The sequence below is a fragment of the Salarias fasciatus genome (genome assembly GCF_902148845.1).
Source record: "Salarias fasciatus chromosome 7 unlocalized genomic scaffold, fSalaFa1.1 super_scaffold_4, whole genome shotgun sequence".
Lineage (NCBI taxonomy): Eukaryota > Metazoa > Chordata > Actinopteri > Blenniiformes > Blenniidae > Salarias > Salarias fasciatus.
Window position 1 is genome coordinate 6,083,834 of NW_021941229.1, and position 19,405 is coordinate 6,103,238.

General features: G+C 45.3%; 1 protein-coding gene across 3 annotated transcripts; it reads left to right on the top strand.

The window, feature by feature from the left end:
• Positions 1 to 553: 553 nt before the first annotated feature.
• LOC115382808 (growth hormone receptor-like) lies at positions 554 to 19,229 on the top strand. Of its 3 annotated transcripts, XM_030084717.1 has the most exons (10): positions 554 to 723; positions 6,742 to 6,806; positions 6,877 to 6,958; positions 13,345 to 13,480; positions 15,831 to 16,009; positions 16,111 to 16,289; positions 16,393 to 16,537; positions 16,667 to 16,757; positions 16,901 to 16,970; positions 17,373 to 19,229. In XM_030084717.1, the coding sequence occupies exons 3-10, from the start codon at positions 6,886 to 6,888 to the stop codon at positions 18,147 to 18,149; spliced, it is 1,650 nt and encodes a 549-aa protein (XP_029940577.1). In that variant the 5' UTR covers positions 554 to 723; positions 6,742 to 6,806; positions 6,877 to 6,885; the 3' UTR covers positions 18,150 to 19,229. The 3 variants fall into 3 exon arrangements, with proteins under 3 accessions (XP_029940577.1, XP_029940576.1, XP_029940575.1); XM_030084716.1 differs by having other exon boundaries at positions 555 to 723; positions 6,742 to 6,958; XM_030084715.1 differs by lacking the exon at positions 6,742 to 6,806 and having other exon boundaries at positions 555 to 723.
• Positions 19,230 to 19,405: the final 176 nt, after the last annotated feature.

Genomic DNA, 19,405 nt, shown 5'->3' on the forward strand with positions numbered 1-19,405 from the left:
ATGCATGCAACAATAATAAATGCAATTCAGCGTGCATAAATCTTCACACAGGTATTTGTTGTGTGTGACATAAACTGTCTTCCTCTGTTGGCCTCACATACTGAAATCAAATATCTCATGTTGAGCCAATCAGGAAAGTTAAACTAATATATAATATTTTTTATTCAAATCTCTCATACAAGTAAATCAAGAATTCTCAACACTTCAATAAATTAAACACATAACTTTTCAATGATTAGTTTAAATAAAAAAAATAGAAGCAAAATCTAACTTAGAGTGCAACAATAAAAAATCACAGCAATTTGCTGCCATCAATAAAGTCTTTGTTCTATTCTATTCTATTCTATTCTATTCTATTCTATTCTATTCTATTCTATTCTATTCTATTCTATTCTATTCTAACATCCTGTTGTTTTCACGGTCCTCCAGCCTGCAGCCTGCAGTACCGCGGAGCTCCCAGCAGGGGGCGGCCGCTCCCTGTCAGGCTCCCCGCGGGCAGGACAGCTGTGCCGGACCGAGCGGAGACCCGGTCCTCGGGGCGGGAAGGCTCGGAGGGAGGAGGCTTCTGAAGGCTGCCCGTGAGCCTGTCGTGTGCCGGGATCTCCTCCGGACTGGTGCTCCAGCTCCGGCTCGAGCTGTTTTCGTGTTTTTCCTTCTTTCTTTCTTGAATCTCCCCGGACGGGAGAAGCAGCGTATTCCGGGACGGGAGCAGACCTCGACCCGGTGAGTTCCCCCCTCTCGGTCTTCTATCTGCTCTCATAAATCCCTCATAAAAGCCACAACTCGCGGCTCTCCTGCTGCTCCGTGGATACGTGTTGCTCGTGTCAGGTTTTCTCGCTCTGAGACCAGGCGGCAGGAAAACCAGTTCGAGCCCCAAACTGAGTAAAACACCTTAAAGTCTGGAGTCCTGGAAACCCTTCAGAGCAGCTGAAAACCAGTGTGTCTTCTGCATTAGTTCAACAAACAGACTCGTGTTGGCTTCTTCTTTGGAGGTTTAGTTTAGTTTCTCGGGTTTCTTGAAGGCTGAACTGAGGCCAGTCAGGTTTGGACTGTTGCTCAATCAGAAACTTTTATGGTGTGACAATATTTATCTACAGTAAAGAGAATAATAAACCAATTCAGTGAGGAGAGAATAACTGCTCTGAACTTTCACCTCGACTTTAATGTTTTTACAGGTTTTTTTTAATGTATTTATATAAAAAATTATTTCCCAGTCCATATGTTTTTACCACATTGTGTTTAATTTGTCTTGTTTGTGATTTTTTCCCTTGAGAACAAACCAGTTTTTATACAGTGACAGCTGTAAATCATCAGCCAGATCTGTGCAACCTGAAACAAGGTTATGATTGAAGTTAATTTATGTGAATATCAAGCAGGGAGTGCCCATAACATACTGTACTGTACATAAAATGTTAATCTGATATATGGGGCAGCTGCGGCTCAGTGGGGGAGCGGGTTGTCATGCAATCCCAGGGTTCGAGTCTTCATCTGCTGAATCAGTGCAGAATGAGAAAAAGGGCTGAAGTCGGTCACCACGCTGATAAATATTCATCCTCATGTAGCTATACTCTGTTAACTCAGTAAATAAAAACCTTAAAGTGTAAATTTAAAGTGGATTATGGCAGTATTTAACCGATTATACCCCATCACAACTGAAATGTGTTTGGCACCATGTTAAAGTCCTTGTTGCATGCTATTTTCTCAGTATGTTTTGGTTTGATTTCATTCATTTGACCCAGACAAGGCTCATCAAAGAAAAAGAAAAACTTTTATTCAGAAAGAAATGTGAGAATTCAAGATTTTTTTTCCTATTCCAGCCCAGAAAATGGCACCACAAAGCCAAATATAAAAGAAAATACACATACAGGCACAAATAAGACAATTAGATTGCTATCAGAAAGCTCGTGGATTTGACAAATTAATAAAGAAAGAGAATTTAATCATATTATGAAGACTAAGCATTTATCACATGTAAACTCATAGACTCAATAAAGACCACAAAGATAAGCTGTTTTTACTGATTATTTCAGATGATTTGATAAAGTTGCAAAACTTTCACTTTTTGTAAAGGTGCATTTTGATTTCTGAGACATTAAATTAGAAAAAGACAGTCTGATGCATATAAAAGGACCTTTTAATGTCCTGATAAAACACCAAACAGCAGAAAACAAGGTGATTTTCTGAGTTCTACATGACTGTGAGACCTGAAACAGATACTTTCAAGGTTTTCTGCCTTTTACCCTGAACCTAAGTTTGGAGCTTCCTGTTTTCACAGACTGAAACATCTTGATACGAAAACATGTCGATCTCAACTCAAAAACACTTTTCGTCTGTGGTTTCTAGACTTCAGTGAGAGCAGATAAACACAGAGGTGTGTGCGTCGTGTTGAGACACAGTTTGTATGATCCGTGCTGTGTTTATTCACGTTTGTTCTCAGAATTAAATGGGAGTGTGTGCCAGACTGTTGCATATCGTTTCTAATGTTATTCTCAGTGTCAGTTTTGGGTTTATCAGCTTTGGCTTGTTAGGATCCAGACTTCGAGACCAGGGCTCTGCAACCTTTATGACCAAAACAGCAATTTTCATGATTTTCCATAGAATGAATTTAGTCTGGAGCCACAAAACATGCTAATTATCCACATTAAAGAAAAGATGTTGCTGCAAATATAAAAACAGAGTTTAGATATATTTTACTGGGTTTTTAGGGTTTAAATTTCTAGAGATTTTTTTCCATAGATTTTCCATTTTAGTAATTTTATGCATCTTGGCTCTTTTAGCCTCTTTGGCTATTTGAACTGTGAAAAAACACTGCGTGGATGGAGCAGTGAGCTGTACTTGTATTTTTTTCATCTTCTTTTTCCTTGCTTTCCTTCATTGTGTTCCTCATCAAAAAGTTGTGTGAGCAATTTTGCTTATTTTGACCATGAACCTGATGAACCTTATGACGTTGAACCTCATGTTTGACCATTTTCCCCACATAATCATTATTTTTTGAGCGATAATAACTATATTGTCCATTTTGAGCCATTCTGTGTTTCCACTGCTTTATCTGAGCTGGTTTTAGCCTGGACATTAAAATGCTGGACAAGAGCCCAAGATACTTAGACTCCTCCACTTGGGCCAGAGTCTCTCCGCCGACCTGGAGAGGACAGGCCACCTTCTTCCGGTCGAGGACCGTGGCCTCGGATTTGGAGGTGCTGATCCTCATCCCTGTCGCTTCACACTCGGCTGCGAACCGCCCCAGTGCATGCTGCAGGTCCGGGTTCGATTAAGCCAACAGGACAACATCATCTGCATAAAGCAAAGATGAAATCCTGTGGTCCCCGAACCGGACCCCCTCCGGCCCCTGGCTGCACCTAGAATTTCTGTCCATAAAACTTATGAACATAACTGGTCACGAAGGGCAGCCCTGCTGGAGTCCAACATGCACCGGGAACAGGTCCGACTTACTGCCGGCAATGCGGACCAGACTCCTGCTTCGGTCAAACAGAGACCGGACGGTCCAAGGGGCCCCGGACTCCGTACTCACAAAGCACCCCCCACAATGCACCTGAAGGAACGCAGTCAAACACATTCTCCAAATCCACAAAACACATGTGCACTGGCTGAGTTAACTCCCATGAGCCCTCGAGCAGCCTATGGAGGGTATAGAGCTGGTCCAGTGTTCCAAAACCGGGACGAAAACCACATTGTTCCTCCTGGATCCGGGTTTCGACCTTCAGACGAATCCTCCTCTCCAGTACCCTGGAATAGACTTTCCCAGGGAGGCTGAGGAGTGTGATCCCCCTGTAGCTTTTAAAAAGGGAAACTAATTGGTACGGAGAAGTGTCGGCCTTGCCACGAGGAGCTTACCAACCGCCTCGGTGACTTTGGCCTGGGTGATGGACGAGTCCATCCTCTGAGACCTCAGCCTCTGCTTCCTCCACAGAAGACGTTGCAAAGTATTCCCTCCACCATCCGATAATATCCCCAGTTGAGGTCCCCACTAACTGCTCATTTATTTATCTTGTGATTTGAGTGCTTACCATTGGAAGGGTAGATTATTGTTGTTTCACAGATTTTCTTCTTTCATCAGAATAAATAGTTTGAAGCCAGAAGCAGGATAAAACCTCCCTGCCTGCGGTCCGTCTTCTTTAGCCTTCAGGGCAACAAAGACCTTTGAATTAATGCTGCAATCAATGGTGGGATTCAGTATTCATCAGAGGTTAAGAACATGAGTCAGCCTCAGTCGGTGTGAAGAGGCTGGAAGACACTGAGAGTGAAAAGCAATACACCAAATACAAAATGTACACTTTTGACATTTCTTGTGTGTGTATCTGGTTTGAAGTCTGCAGACAGCCACAACACATACACTCACTGACATTGAACTCAGTGATTTCAAAAGGGTAAAAACATCAATCGCTGAAGGAGATATGGAGTTCTCATTTGTCATTTGACAGACTCTTAGATTTTGACCTTGTTGCCTGAACCAACGCCGCTGGTTCTTCTTAACGCGGAGACGTTCCAGTCATCCTTAGAGAATCAAACCTCCTCACGCTGAGGAGTGATTCCAGCCATCCTGCAGAGACAGTCACCGGCTTCCTGTACTTCCTGTCTCCACGTTTAAACCAATTATTCTTCCTCCAATCGCTCAACAAAAAGATGACAAAGTACTGAAGCTTCTCTCCACTGGGCTAGAGGAGAGCGCCAAAGTACAAACATTCAGTCGGAATCAGAGCAGGGTTCATTTTCATTATTTAAGATAAACAAGAAAGAGTATCAAGAGCTGACAAACCTGTAAATGAGATGGACTGCCAGTCTAAACTCACCGTATGAGGATGATGAGGAGGGGCCGACCTGATGGAAATCAGGAGGAAGAGCGAGGAAGTTCAGAGTCTGAGAGGAGTTCAGTAATCCACTGCTGCTCCGCCGGGTTTCCTTGAGTGCAGACTCAGTGCAGACGTCTCACTGGAGGCTTTCAGGCGCTTCCAGCTTCGGCCCGTCGACACGTTACGTGAAGATGCTCACTTCCTTTCCCAGCCGATCTGTCCAGCTCTCCACTGCACCAAAACACCTGACGACTGCCTCGCTGTGTGTCGCAGCGCTGAGATGGGATCGCCTGGCCAGCTGGCCCCACCTGAACCCTGCAGAGAAAGATGAGACTCTAAAATATCATAACTCAAATGAGATGAAGGCCAGCAGCAGTACTGGAGCCTGAGCGGCTCCATCCCACACCTTACTGATGCATGATGGGAATGAATGGAGGAATAAGAAGTATTGAAATCTGGACCTATTGCAGCTTATGTGGAATCAGTCTGAAAGAAAAATGAGTTTTAAAGTCGTTTTAAAGGGACCAGTAGACGAGAATGAGCCCCAGGACGTCGGAGGGATTTCACAACCGCTGGCTCGTGCCCATGGCTGCTGGCTGGGATTTGTTTGTCGTCGCCAAACGCGCCTTTCCAGGAAACATCGGCGATGTGAATACCAAGAAAGAGAATAATGAATAAAACATGCCCGCATTCTGATATAGACCTGCCAGCGATCCCCGCTGTCTGCTGCGTGTCCTACTTTCATCCACCATTTAGACTTTTCTTTTTTTATTCTGTGACATTTTATCATGCATGCAAATATTAAGAACCTTTTTTTTTTTTCAGGAAACCTAAATACATTACATATTGAGAGAAAAAATTTGCACTTTTCAAGTTAAATCTCTCAGAATTGTAATTCACATTCATTCAGAAACTACTTGTGCTTTGCCAGAACTGTCAAACTGTATCGCCTTGTGGATTCTTGTCAGTATTAAACCTTTAGAAGACGCAGATTTCTTGAAGCAGTGGAGGTCATGAAAAGACTTTAAAATTAGTTATTTTTTTCAGCACATGCAGTTCTCACCAGCATCGCTTCAGGAGTGCTGTTGTTTTTGTTGTTTTTTTTTTTAACCATTTTTCCTTGATTATGTGCTTCTGACTTCTGGCCTGTGGCACATTTTATTTATTGATTTATTTATTTAGTTGTGATATGTTAAGTTCTGTCATTTTGAATTTGCAGAACAAAAATAACTTAATGCAGTTTCATCATTCTATGGCCTTTGGCCTTAAATATTACACGATATGTAGCCCCAGTTGCAGATCTGTGGAAATCTTTAATCTAGTACAAAGACAGCAAACACATCTACAATAGACTTATTCAAAATAAAGTTTTGAAAGTGGTTTAAAAAGCACTTTCTACTTGGGTGTTAAACATCTGGCTGCTTGAGGCGGTCCTGGCAGGACAACTTTTGTAAAATGAACATTCTTTTAAAGAAAAATAACTTATGGAGCATGGATTTTGGTGTTTTGAAGAGAGAAGTGGACTTTTGCACAACACTGACAGATCAGCAATGCAGTGAAAGTGAATAATGCTTAATATGATCTATCATCCACACCAAATTCGGTTTACAAAGCATGCAAAATACTTCAAACGGGGACTTGGTTTTGTCAAATTTTACTGTGTTTTGCATCAGAAGGCGTCATTGAGAATGCTGCAGTGTTGAAAGTGCATCTGTTTTACATTATGAACGTAAACAGGTTCAGGTTTTGTAAAAAGATTCAACACTTCTCCCTTTTATAATCATGCATCTTTGCACTAAATTCAAGAAGAATCTTTAGGATCTGACCAAAGATTTACATTTAGTTCACCGATGCTGTCCGTTCGAGACGGAGTTGGGCGTTCTTGTGTTCTCTGGACTAAAACGGGCTTCCTGCATGTATTCCATGATCCCAGTTCTGCCCCGGCCGTACGGCGCTCCTGCTGGTCCACAGAGGAGCCGTGGTGGGAGCGTCCCCGAGGTGGGCTGGGCCTGCGTGGACTGTGTGGACTGCAAGGAGAAACTAACGTCGGCCACGTTTCCCTCCACAGCTCGACACCATGGCGGCTGCCCTCGGCGCGCTCCTCTTCCTCCTCCTGCGCCCCCTCGCCGTGGAACCAGCCTCTGATGAAGGTAGGGTTCACACACCAGGAGACGTTGCACATTGTGACTTCTTTTTTTTTTTTTTTTTTTTTTTTTTTTTTTAAACGGAAGTTGATTCTTTAATTATTATTGCCACTTTTGGAACATTTGTGGGGGTTTAGTTTGTTCTGTTGATTCAGCAGATGGAAGTGATATTCGAGACGCCTGTAAATCTTCCACGCATGAGTCCGAGCCCGGACTAATCCAGAGCAGTGTTATTCTCTCTCACCACGCTGCTCCGCCCCTCAAATGTACATAAAGTGTGTTGCACAACACCCGAAGCCCTCGGCAGCGACGCGGCGGCCAGCGGCGCTTCCAGTGAAGTGGCTTCCCAGGAATCCTGGAGGGGACTGAACACTCTGACACTGCTCCACAATGGGAAGACCCCCCCTCCCCCTCCCTCCAGCGCCACCTCCGCAGAAGCTGGCTGTTTGCATACACTGGTGGCACTTCATCCACGGACAGAAGCGAGCTTTGAATTGACCATTTACAGGACATCCGGTGTTTTTCTTTTTGTCTCGTTACATAACGCCCGTCGAGCGGGTTAGCGGAGGTGTGTGCACGGACACGTCCCCCCGCCGCCGCTCGCTCTCGCTCTCTGGTTTTGTTTCGTGTTTGTGTGTGAGTCTGAACAAGGCCACCGTGTTTTGACAAGTGTTTTCCCACAGTGGCGCAAACACAGGCGAGAGCCAGCGGCTCGTCCGTGAGGCGCCTCGGCTTTTCTCTCTCGCTCTCTCTCTCGCTCTTTCTGATGACTTTCTCAAAGTCTGCCAGCTTTTAATTACCTGAAGGTTTCTGCAACCCTCTTCTCTAATTCTGTTGAGCGGTTTCTGAGAGAGAGGCGAGGAGTTGTTTGCTCCCTGGGAGAAACGACACGCAACCCAGAAACAAACAGATCAGGGGTGTCGACAAGAAGGAATGTGGGCCGAAACCGGCCGGCCCGAGGCGGCGGTCTGCCAGCTGCAACTTAAAGGAAAAACACAAACGCTTTAGTGATTAAGAAGGGAATTAACATAAAATGGATGAGCAGACATGTGACCGAGCTGGGTAGTGCTAATTCAACAGAATTAGCATTATATTATCCACACTGTGAGGATGAAGCGTGCAGAACTAAAGCAGCCTGAGAAGTGATGAACCTATTTTAAGATGAATCACAGCGAACACTCCCATGTTAACAAGCGTCCGTCTGAACTTTCTGGCATGTTTTTCCAGCACATCAGATGGATAAAAGGCCTCTTCTGTCCACTGGGTGGCGGTAAGGAGACTCACTGCACCATCTAGTGGTACAAAGTGGTATTACAGCAGCTGTGGCTGCTGTAACCTTCTGGCTGGCTCGTTATAAAAATATGACCCAATTCAGGAATTGTGAAGGTTAGTTAAAATAAGAAATAGTTCACAGTTTAGTCTCCTGTTTATCAAAGGATTTTATCAAATGATTGCGACAATGAAGTTTTCCATTTTCACGTTGTCATGCAACAAAAGATGTTTGGATTCAATTGAACATTTTTTGCAAACCAGAGATGGTCGACGGGATCCGCAGCTGTTTTCTCTTAAGTGAAATTCAGAAGGAATTCAAGTAAAAATAACAGTTCTGAAGCATGTGTCCTAAAAAAAAAACCCTTCACCCAGTGTGTGGTAGATGGCTCCAAAGTGACAGAAAACGATCTGTTTCAGTCGGCTTCCTTCTCGTGGTCATTGTAGTACAGACGTGTCATTCGAGTAGCAAAAGCTTTATTTTTGCTGCAGTTTTCACTGAACAGTGCTCTTTTTCTTACCCTTAATTTACAGCAGCCGTGGCTGGAGTTTTCTGTTTCAATCACACCTGCAAACATGCTTCATTTCAGTTCTGTGCCATTTCTATATTGTGTATGTTGATTTCTCACATGATAACGTCAATGAGCGATGATTGAATTGAGTATATTTTCACTGAAGCTTCTGTTTTCATTGATCTTTTTGCTCTTCTGTGCCGTCACGGCCTTAAATTGGATGGGAGGTTCTCTGGAGGGGTCAGCAGTAGTTTTCTTCTTCCCTTACCTGAGCCTCGCCGTTCGTGCGGCTTCAGAATCAGAACATTGGCCGTTAATGCAATCGAGCGTCTTAATTGAAGACTTTATTCCATCACTGTGCACTTTGGGGCACTTGCGAAGCGCCAGGTCTTGCCCATAAAGCTCGTTAGTTTTGTCGAAGGCTCTGAAACGGCAATCGCCGACGAGAACATTGTGGTCCTCGGCCAAGGAAGGAAATGGCTTTTCTAAATGGAGAGCATCAGGCATTTCCCCCCCTGAGAGCACACAGAGTGATGTCTGAACACGTGACTCTGTAAATAACTGCTTGCCCTGTGCGCTCACAGGAAGGACATCAATGAAGACTTCCCACCAGCTCGCTGTGTTCACGGTAATAGAGCTCCTAATAGGAAATACACACACTAATTATCATCCAGGGGGCTGCGTAAACAAAAGCAGGCGAAGTATGAAATGAAGGTAGCAGCGAGAAAGAGCAAAGGAAATCAATGAAATCCGTCATTTCCTGTGAAATCACAGATGAAAGGATGAGTGTGTCTGTGTAAAGAGATGGACCGAGGACGTCGTGGTAAACAGCCTCTGCAGACGCTTTGAACGTATCGCTGACCTCTGGGTCAAACCTTTTGAAGACAGATGCAGGGCGAATCGGTGTTAGCTCCGTGGAAAGTGTGTCCTGCGGCTCTGACCGGCTGTCCACTGACTCCGGGAGTGAACTCTGCTCGCCGGGAGCTGAGCAAACACTGCAGCACAGGCGGAAACGTGGAGCTCCTCGGTTTGCACAGCAGCTTAATCACTCCCCCGCCGGACGCAGTGTGCTCTGTGAAAATGTTCTGGTTGTGCTGACGTCGGGTATTCTCGGGTAGTGCACGTTTCTCCGCTGTGCTTCCCTCATATCGCCTTTTTCAAGTGGAATTTTGACTCCGTAAAAAAAATTGAACGGTTACGCAATGCAGTTTTTCTGTCAGTAAATTCAAAATACGAGAATAATTTTCTTGATATGGTCAAAAAGCTGTTGTTCAAGACCCCATTACATGAAATATAACAAGTGAGAATGCATCATTTTTGCGTTTTCTTTTGTTATTTTTTCCAGAAAGTTCAGTGTTTGCATGGCGACACTTTTGAAATAATGTCAGTTTCCACAGAGGCAGCAGAAATGTTGAAAACGGGGTTTATTCAGTGAACAGGCCCTCAAAACGCAATGAAAATGTCCCATTTTCATTTAATGTTTTCCATAGTATTTGATCTAATTCTCAGTATTTCAGACTTTTTGTAATGTGGGACAGGCCTTATAAAAAATGTCTCTAATCTCTGAACTTGTGTGACTCTGTCAAAAGTCAGGGAGGATTTACGTTTATTCAGATGTTTCTGTTCTTGAGGGTTGATTTTTTTCCTGTTGTTTCAAACAACACAAGCCTTCTAGCCTGCTCCCATGGACAGTCAATCTGTCATGACAACAACAACGAGAAGCTGAAAGCCTGTTTGGATCTCTCAGGCGGTGAAAGGTGCTCCTCTAATGGTTTTTCCACATTAATAGCTTTACTGAAGTGATGAGAACATTTAGGCCACGCTCCTCGCGTTGTCCTCAGATTCTGTGATGTTTGTGTCCTACAATCCCTTATACAGTTTTCTTTAGATCATATTTTTGTTTGGTGCACCCCAGATTTCTAAAAATAAAGCCAGTTGTTCATGCGTATGTCCAGGGTCCTTAAACCTGAGAGCTCCGCTTTAGCGTCTAGAAGTGTTTTCTTTATGTTTTCTTTGACAGACGACCCTATGAAACACTTTCCCAAAAGGGTTTCTGCCCCCAGATCATCTTTAGATTATGAGCTTGGCTCAAAACAAACACTGATCGAGTCCCTCTGTTGGAAAAGTGCTTTTCAACGTGTGTGTAAGATTCTACAAGCTGTGTTTAAACAGTAGGACATCTGCTCGTAAGTCAGTCTTTAATGCAAAATATTGGCATGTTCATGAAGAACGAAGTGCCAAGCCTCATTTAAATGTAGAAAAAATACAATTGTTATGCAAAAGCCTAATCAATCAGAGTGGTGAGGATAGCTGCTGGGCCTGTTTTCAGCAGAGCGCCCCACACCGCCTCCCTTTATCACTCCGGCACCGGCTCACAAAAAATGCCCGGCATAGCCGAGTGTCAAATTGATTTTTCTCCTAATCCTGACTAAGCACAGTTCCGAGGAGGAGTGGGTAAACAGGTTATTTTTAACCCCTCGCCGCCGTCCCCCGAAGCGGGCGGGCCCGGGGCGCTCGTCATCTGCTGCGAGCCGCCTCCTCCCCCTCCTCCTCGCTCATCCCTGGACCGGCCCGGTCCGGAGAGCCGGTTGATCCTCGCTCGAGTGTTTGGCGTTGTCAGCTGGCTGCTGTCGTCCTCCAGGCTCTTCAGTCGGGGCTGTTTATTCAACCGCATTGGGAAAACGTATAGACTCGCTCACTCAGTTCCTGTTTAAACAATGGAGCGTGGGGGCGGGGGTCGTGTGTTTCTCTCTTGGGAGTATGTCAGGCAGGGCTTTTCCCACTGCTCCTTCGTTATTCTCAGAACTGGAGGATTTTCCATCAAAAGTGATGAAAAAAATGCTCTGAATGTGAGAAAGACTGTAGAGTTTGTGGCGTTTGCATGTTCTCCCCCTGTGCATGGGTTTTCTCCGGATGCTCCGATTTCCTCCCTCACGCCAAAAATACTCCCTCAGGTGTGAATGTGCCTGCCCCGTGACGGGACGGGCGGCCTGCCCGGGACGGACTCCGCCGCCGCCCTCGGGCGCTGTTCATTCGACAGAGTTTCAAGTCACAACGCGTCATTTTTTGCATTTTTGTTTCAGAAAAGTTTTGCGTTCACACGGCAGTGCTTTGGAAAGAAATCTCCAAAACCTGCGTGTTCCTGTCAGAATGAATCGTCTTTAACTGAACTCTGACGTTTTATAAGTTTCAATTATTTTAGGATTTATCCAAGTCTGCCAATATAACTGAATATCTTGAATATTTTGTGAGATCGCTCCATTTTTTAATTGGTTTGGGAAACTGTTTATCTGCTTCAGTTTTCAGCCTCTACATGTTTTTAAATCTCTCATACAAGGGGAGTGAACATTAAAAAAACCAGAACCTGTCAGGGCAGTCCGCTGACCAAACTACCAACATTTTTCACATACTTTAACACCACACACACACACACACACACACACACACACATACGCACACACACGATTAAGCAGTGTCAACGTCAGAGCCCGACTTCTGATGAAACTCCGTCAGCTGCAGCGAACACCTGATGAAGAACAATAGAAATTTAAGTCACTCGTCAATCTGAGTTTATTTGATTCACATGAAACAGCACAACCAGAGTCCGAGCTGCTTCATTATTTACGTAGGAAGGAACTTTGGTCCTTGGAGTCGCTGAAAATGCAAGTTTTTTTTGAAAACGCTCCATGGCCTGGTTTGCGAACTACATCGTCTTCAGTGTTTCTGCTGTTGGCATGAAAACGGACAACATTTTCCAAGTGAAAAACTGTCTTTTTTTCAAGGGCGAGCTTTAGATATTTGACTTGGAACACCCAGGAGGCCGTGACCTTCATTCTAGAATAGATAGTAAGACTTTAATGACTCGATGCTGTTGAACTGTGAGGAAAACCACCGTCTGAGGTTGTGCTAGGCTGATTTGCAGCACAAACCACAGACTGAATAGACTCTAAATCACTTTAGCTTTAATGTCTTGCATTACTAGAAATTACTGCAACTGTATGTTAATATTTATGAGGAGATAAATAAAGAATTAGGGGCTAAAATGTGCAGAAATGCTCACTGTACTGAGTCATTTTCATGCATCATTCATTAGACTGTGGTTTTTGCCTTTAATTTACAGATTGTACTGAGTTGGAATCTGATTTGCCTTCTCATGCCTTCGGTTTTGGACGCTTTCTCAAACTCGGGCGTTTTTCCCAGATTAGCAGCAGCAGGAGCGCAGCGAAAATGAGCCCGAGCGGTTTGAGCCGAGGCCGACTGCGGAGCCGGATCCAAGCGCTGCTTTTTGTGGAAGCGCTCTTCTGAGTACAGCCAAAAGCAAACAGCTTATTCCACGACAGCAGAGGCAGCGAACCCCCCCCCCCCCCCCCCCCCCCCCGCCCCCCGCTCCCCCTCCCACCGCACCTTTCCGTGGAAAAGCCACAAAACGACTTCCAGGAAAAGTGGAGGCCGCGCTGCTCCCCTGTCGTTAGGTTACAGCCGTAAATCTTGAGGAGAACGACGGAGGCGCAGATCATTAGAACACAACGCATAATTCCATGTGTAAAGTCCTGCTTTTGTCCTCTCTCTCTCTCTCTCTCTCTCTCTCTCTCTCTCTCTGTGTTTTCTCAGCTCGGTCCCAGAGGGGTCCACACCTCACCAGTTGTGTCTCGGCCGACATGGAGACTTTCCTCTGCAGCTGGAATGTCGGCGCTTTCCAGAACCTCTCCAGGCCGGGAGACCTGCGCCTGTTCTTCATTAACATGCAGTGAGAGCGCACACTTTGTCACGGCAGATGTTGTGTCATGGAAGGAGAGCTTGTTTTCACACACTGCATTTTGCAAAGGGTTACGTTTTTCTGCGCCCGTGCTGGAGATCGGCAGGTTTTGCACAACATGATCTCAAAGCAAAACAAATGCCTGGGGCCATGTTCACATGCTTGGAGCGTGAGCAAAGCGAACGCAGCGCAGACGCATTTCGAAAAGACACTCCATTACTCAGCTGCAGATCTGCCGAAGGTCGCGCCGGGTCGATGTTTTAATACGTCCAAAGTGTACACTGTGTTCAGACCTTATCTGACTCTGAGGGCTCCGGTTCAATCTGGTCCTGACGAGTCAAAGTTTAGCTTACGGCGAGTTTCAAACTGCTTTTGCTTTACGTCTCTAATGACTTGAGGCAAAGCTGAGTGAATGGGCTTATTTAATAGTGACTCAAAGGGAGAACGTGTTCTAATGGACCACAGCTCGAATCCCTGCCTTCCTCTTTCTAAACCACATCGGGTTCCTGCAAACACAAACACGTCTCATACGTCTGTAGCGGTTTGCCTCGACTCAACACCTCAGGAACCGAGATGCCTGATGATGTTCTGCGGTATGAGGAACCAAGACCTTTTTTAGGTTCTTGTTGGTATGTGGAACCCAAACCTTTTAGGTCTTTTCCTAGTTTTTCGGTGCTAAGTTTCCATTTCCCATAGTCCATTTATCCACTTCTGATAGTTGAATATGTGCCAGGAGTGACGAATCCAGCACTAATCTAATCTAGAGTAATCTAATGTACAGATTGAGCTTCATCAGTTTGTCATCCTTCACATCAGTGTGTTCATGTTCCTGCCGATGCTTCACGGCTCTTTTAATACAGTTAATGCTGCATATGTGGAGCATTAGAGCTGCTTTTTGATCACAGTTTGAGCCATATCGAACTAAACCATTCTTTTTTTTTGCTAATAATTCCTTCAGTGTGAAGAAGTGACTGTTTACCTGTTCAGTTGTGATACAGCTCGCATGTTGACAGGGAACAAGAAAGTCCGGTTTGAATTTCGTCATCCGTCTCGTGTTCGCTGGTGTATTTTTTTCATAGTTTAGAGATTCTGTTGACAGCCCTGTCATCAGCGGAGGCTTTCATGACGTGGTGCCTGCAGCCTCTGCCGTCCTTCCACCAGCCCTTTATTTAGCTGCTAATGGGATTGTTCAATGCCAGACTTTTTTTTTTTTTCTAGAGCTTTGTTCTGGATGTAGCTCAGACACACTCCAAACCCTCCGCCGCTGTCTTTTCTCTGCGGTTCAAAGGTTGCCGAATGACGTTGAGTGCACACGGTCTCATAATCTCTGCCTCTGCCGGAGGTTTGAGGGTCACTGGACCACTTTGGACTTGCTACCTGATACTTCTCCACCCTGAGTGTGCGACCTCTTCCTGTTGGCCTCGCCGGCTGATTTTGCCACGCCGTGTCCCTGCACACTCTCCCCCTTCCATCTGGATAATATTTTCATTGTGCGCCGCTCTGACCCAGACGTCCAGTTCTTGTTATTCTCTCGTCTCGTCCTATCTGAGCGAGTTGAAATTTCATCCCGGGGGAATCGGCTTCCTTATGAATTCAGTGACACTCACTAATCCCCGGCCTCTCGCTTGTCGTGCTTGAAAGGTATCTGAGCGGTTCTCAGGCCACATTCTCTTGGAGACAGTCCTTAAGTAATATACTTGGAATTTGCTGAAGCAGCTCTGCCTCTCTGGGGGGGTCAGAGCCCCCGAATGTTTCTGCTTTACTGCGTGGATCATGTAGTCAAGGTCAGGGGTTTTCATTTTTGGCCCTTTTGTAGTGGCTTCCTGAAACATTCTGGAAATTATACCCAAATCATCAACTTTTCTGTATTTTTATTTACACACAACCAGAGTCTTTTTCAACGTTACTTTTATCTCTTGAATAAAAAAGGCACAATAACTAAAATAGGGGGAAAAAAAATAGCTAAAACCACAAAAATTAAAAAAAGAATTATTGAAACAACTCAAATTTCTGCTTGGAACCTTGAAATCAGAGTGAACTGATCTTTTCTGTGCATTGATTAAGTTAAACTCATCAGTGTGTTTTTAATCGTTCTCCAGTGCATTCCAGATGTTTTGGAGAAGGTGTTAACAGAGTATCTTATATTTTTTTTACACTTGATTTGATGTTGTCCAGTGATCAGACACACTCGGCTCCCTGGATAAACTTTCTGATGCATTTAACAAAATGAAACAATGAAAATTTTGATAATACACATTCACTCTCGTCGACCACTCTCTGGATATAAGATATGAAAAGAGCTTTGCTGAGTGAGTTGTGCTTCCTGTCTCCGTCCCTGCAGATCCCCCACTTCCCCTCCCACCAACTGGAGCGAGTGTCCTCACTACAGCACGGAGCGGCCAAACCAGTGCTTCTTCAGCAAGGCCCACACCAAGATCTGGACCTCTTACCGAGTCAAGCTCTGCTCCAGGAGCCTGGACACCGAGTACGACGAGATCGGCTTCCACGTGGAGGACATCGGTGAGTTCGCTGAGACAACGCCGTCAGGGAGACAAACCATGTCCCCGGTGGCTCTGCCGCTGTGAGGGACAGACTAACTGACATGGCTTCCCGTCCCTCAGTGCAACCGGATCCTCCCATCAGCCTGAACTGGACGCTCCTGAACATGAGCCTCACCGGGCTGTACTACGACGTGATGGTGAGCTGGAGGCCGCCGGAGTCGGCGGACGTCAAGATCGGCTGGATGACGCTGCAGTACGAGGTCCAGTACCGAGACGTCAGCTCCGAGCAGTGGCAGGCGGTGGGTGTCGGCTTCTCTCTTCTTCTTATCCTTCTTCTCCTTCTCCTTTGGTTGCAAACGTGCCTGAAGGAAAACAGCCGTTTGCATTTCCTCCCCATCCCAGGTGGACCTTGTGAAGACCACATACCGCTCCCTGTTTGGGCTCCAAGCCAACGTGAATCACGAGGTCCGCGTGCGGTGCAAGCCGTTCGCAGGGAAACACTTCGGAGAGTTCAGCGACTCTCTGTTCATCCACGTCCAGTCCAACGGTACGCTCTCAGAAACCCCCCCTGAACCATCTGGCTCGTCTCTTACATCGGTTTGAAACATATTAAAACGCTTGTTGATGATGTTTTCTGTTGAATTAATAGAAGTTTTATGGTATCTTTGGCCTCTAGTTCCCAGATTCCCAATGGTGGCTCTTCTCATATTCGGCGCCTTCTGTTTAGTGGCCATCCTGATGGTGGTCGTCATATCTCAACAGGACAAGTGAGTACCGTGCCCGAGGGTTCACGTCTGAGCTGGTTTTTCAGCCCAAGGGCAACATTTGAAGCTCTAGAATATTTCTTTGTGTCTGTTTTTCCTTCTTGAGCTTTATGGGATTCAGGAATCCTCCTCTGTTCTGCTTTCAGGTTAATGGTTATTCTCCTGCCTCCAGTTCCTGGACCTAAAATTAGAGGGATTGACTCTGAACTACTCAAGGTGCTCGCCGTGTTCACTCACATGTGAAAGATATTCATGCTTCACTTGTTATTACATCAAGGTTAGGTAAAAGATTTATTAGAATCTGTTGACAAGAATCACTTTTTTCACTTTGCTGTTGCTTCTTTTTTTCAAGGCTTTTAAGTCGATCTGTGAAATATTCATGTATAATTTAGAACTTTACATCAGAGCTGGAACGTTGACACATCAATATGTAGGTTTTTAGAATATATGATTTTTTACTACAGGAGATCAGTAAATCTAGATTTTGACTTTGCATTTGACAAAATTCCTTTCAGTTGGTGGCAGACTTCTATTGTTTTCCTTTTTTAAACACAAATAAAAGTACTATCCAGGCAGTGATCGTCCTTGTATCATGTCTTTTTTCCTCCTCCCTTGCAGAAAGGGGAGCTTCGGAAGCTGACGTCGATCCTGGGCGCCCCCCCTGACCTGCGGCCGGAGCTGTATAACAGCGACCCCTGGGTGGAGTTCATCGACCTGGACATCGAGGAGCAGAACGACCGGCTCACGGACCTGGACACCGACTGCCTCATGGACCGCTCGCTGTCCTCCAACTGCTCGCCGCTCTCGCTGGGCTTCCGGGACGACGACTCGGGCCGCGCCAGCTGCTGCGACCCCGACCTCCCCAGCGACCCGGAAGCGCCGTCTTTCCGCCCGCTCACCCCGAACCCGGCGCTCGGCAAGGAGCCGCCGTGCCCGGTCGACTCCGAGCCAGACCCCGCCGAGGAGCCGGCGGCGCCGGGCAGGGAGGCGCTGTACGCCCAGGTGAGCGAGGTCAGGGCGTCCGGCAAGGTGCTGCTGTCGCCCGAGGAAGACGGGAGCCGGGAGAAAGCAGCCGAGAAGGAGAAGGACAACCAGTTCCAGCTGTTTGTGGTGAACGCCGACCACAAAGACTACGCCTCGGAGCTCAGCGCTGGCAAAGAAAACCCCAAGCCGTCCGCCGGCGACCCGAGAGAGGAGCCGCGCCAGGCAGACCCCGCCCCCGCGTCCCCGTCCCCGCCTCCGCCCGTCTACACGGTGGTGGAGGCCGTCGACAGGCAGAACAGCCTCCTACTCACGCCCAGCTTGACACCGGCGCCGCAGCTGATAATCCCAAAGAGCATGCCGACGCCGGACGGCTACCTGACCCCGGAGCTGCTGGGAAGCATCACGCCGTAAATCACCGAGGCGGCGTGCAGAAAAAAGAAGTGACTACAACTATCCGGTGAAAGGGAGATGGGTCTTCTGGGATGTCTCTTGGAGGTCCGTGCCGTGACTTCTGCCTCCTCTCATCTTTGAAGACTCACATGTTGTGCAGTTCGTGGGAGAATTGGGCACAGAGGAGGGTTTTTCTCTTGTTTTGGAACGGGAATCATTCAAGGAGAATTCTGTCTCAGTATTTTAACGCATAACAGCACAACCACTTGTTACACAATGGATGTTTTTTTTGGCCACTACAGCTTAGAATTGTGTCAGAAGCTGCATATTGCCTTTTAAGACCATGAAGCTGCTTTTCTAATATGTTTTACAATTCAAACCCACACTCTGGTTTGGTTTCCATCATCTTAAACAGCCGTCTTTTAAGCTGCTCATCATTAAAAAAAAATTTTCCAGCTTTTTTGTGATTTTTTTTTTTTTTTAGAAAAAAATGTAAGCTTACAGTAAAAAAAAAAACTTAAAGTGCTTTGTTTTTCTGAATTTCTTGTGGTTTTCTTACGATGGGTGACACTTTCCACAGTTTCTATTGAAAATATTGACTAAAGTAGATTTAATTTGCTGTGTAAATATTTGTACATTTTGTACATATCAGAATATTTTTGAGTAAATTAATGTAAAAACCTTGAAAAATATTAACACTAAAAGCCAGAAACAACATTTCTTTGGCTTCAAGTTCAAAGATGGCACAGTAACAGTATTATTGTAATCAGTGGAGATCTCTTTACAGTTTTCATACCCAGCCTGAGTCAGCACATTGTCTTTAACTCAGAATTTAATTCTGAGCTGCTTGTATTTGGAAAATATGGCATATCTTACTGTGATACTATGAAAAATACAATGGTTTGTTAGTCTTACATGCGGTTTATATTTGTTTTAAGTGCATTTATTGATTTTTGTTTTCTTTTTTTTTTACTTTAATTTCTGGGTCATTTGTGCTTGTGAAGCAGGTTAAAGCTATGGGTTAAGAGGTCGTCAGTGTTAAGCTTGTACAGACATTGCATTTCAACTGTTTGTATTGACAAATTAAAAACTAATTCATACTGCTCATATTGCTGTCTGTGTCTGATTTAAAGTTTGTTCAAAGCATCTTCACAGGAGATAAAGTAATAAATTATAATATGAATGAAATATAACTAGTTCTATTAAATAATGCATCTTTGACACTAATTTTCTGAAAGACGGAGACGAAGTGGAACACCATGCGTAATACGTCATGA

Coding starts and splice junctions, on each gene's coding strand:
- LOC115382808 (XM_030084717.1), top strand. CDS start 6,886: ATGGCGGCTGCCCTCGGCGCGCTCCTCTTCCTCCTCCTGCGCCCCCTC. Junction 13,481..15,830: donor CTGTTCTTCATTAACATGCA/GTGAGAGCGCAC, acceptor CCGTCCCTGCAG/ATCCCCCACTTCCCCTCCCA. Junction 16,010..16,110: donor CTTCCACGTGGAGGACATCG/GTGAGTTCGCTG, acceptor CCCGTCCCTCAG/TGCAACCGGATCCTCCCATC.